Source organism: Nanorana parkeri, unplaced genomic scaffold (assembly GCF_000935625.1).
Source record: "Nanorana parkeri isolate BGI_ZX_2015 unplaced genomic scaffold, ASM93562v1 scaffold1061, whole genome shotgun sequence".
NCBI classification, from domain to species: Eukaryota; Metazoa; Chordata; class Amphibia; order Anura; family Dicroglossidae; genus Nanorana; species Nanorana parkeri.
The window spans coordinates 594,650-595,333 of NW_017307329.1; the positions used below are offsets into that span (position 1 = coordinate 594,650).

At 53.5% G+C, this 684-nt stretch overlaps 1 protein-coding gene across 1 annotated transcript in view; it reads right to left on the reverse strand.

Moving 5' to 3' along the window:
* Positions 1-222, reverse strand: part of LOC108796129 (kinesin-like protein KIF18B) — a 91,465-nt gene extending 91,243 nt beyond the window's left edge. The window contains exon 1 of the mRNA XM_018567551.1: positions 55-222. Coding sequence (XP_018423053.1) covers positions 55-222 — 168 coding nt within the window. The remainder of the gene's footprint in view (positions 1-54) is intronic.
* Positions 223-684: the final 462 nt, after the last annotated feature.

Below are 684 nucleotides of genomic sequence, written 5' to 3' on the forward strand. Positions count from 1 at the left end.
CTCCAGCCTGTCAATCGGTATGGAGGGGACAAGTTCTTGAACAAGAGCAGTTACTGATGAGGTTAAGTCCTCCATGAATTCAGGGAGGTCCCTGATCCTCAGGTTTCCTCTCCGGGCCCTGTTCTCCATATCCTCTAGCTTATCCAATGCTATGGACAGTTTATCAGAGTATGTATCCATCTCCTTCTCCTGTGATTCTACTACTGCGATCACATTGTCCATTTTTTGTTCCAGGAGATCTGTGCAGGCACCAATCTCCCTGATCTCTTTGGTCAATGTGGCTGCTAGTTTATTTGTGGCTGCCAGCAGTTATGTCTGCAGCATGCAGCGAAACTTGTCAAGCAGTGCTGAGTCACGGACACTCTCCTTTTTCAGCAGGGGTAAGGGGTAGGCTATCCAGGGAGGACGAGTCAAATACCTCTGGTACCGGTGACATGGATGCCCTCGTGTTCCCACTGCTGTGTGCGTCCGCCATCTTGGATCGCTTCGGCCCGCGGACGAAACGCGGTTCCTTCTGCTTCTTGCCCCGTTTCATCTCACTTCCGCGGGCAGCGGAGAAGGCACCCGACGTCCCTGAGCAGTCCGGTATGAGCAGGGTAAGCTTCTGGTAGCTTTAAGATGCTGTCCCGGGGATCGGTGTTACGGAGCAAGCTCAGACCGTGGCCATCTTGGTCGGCTGCTCGC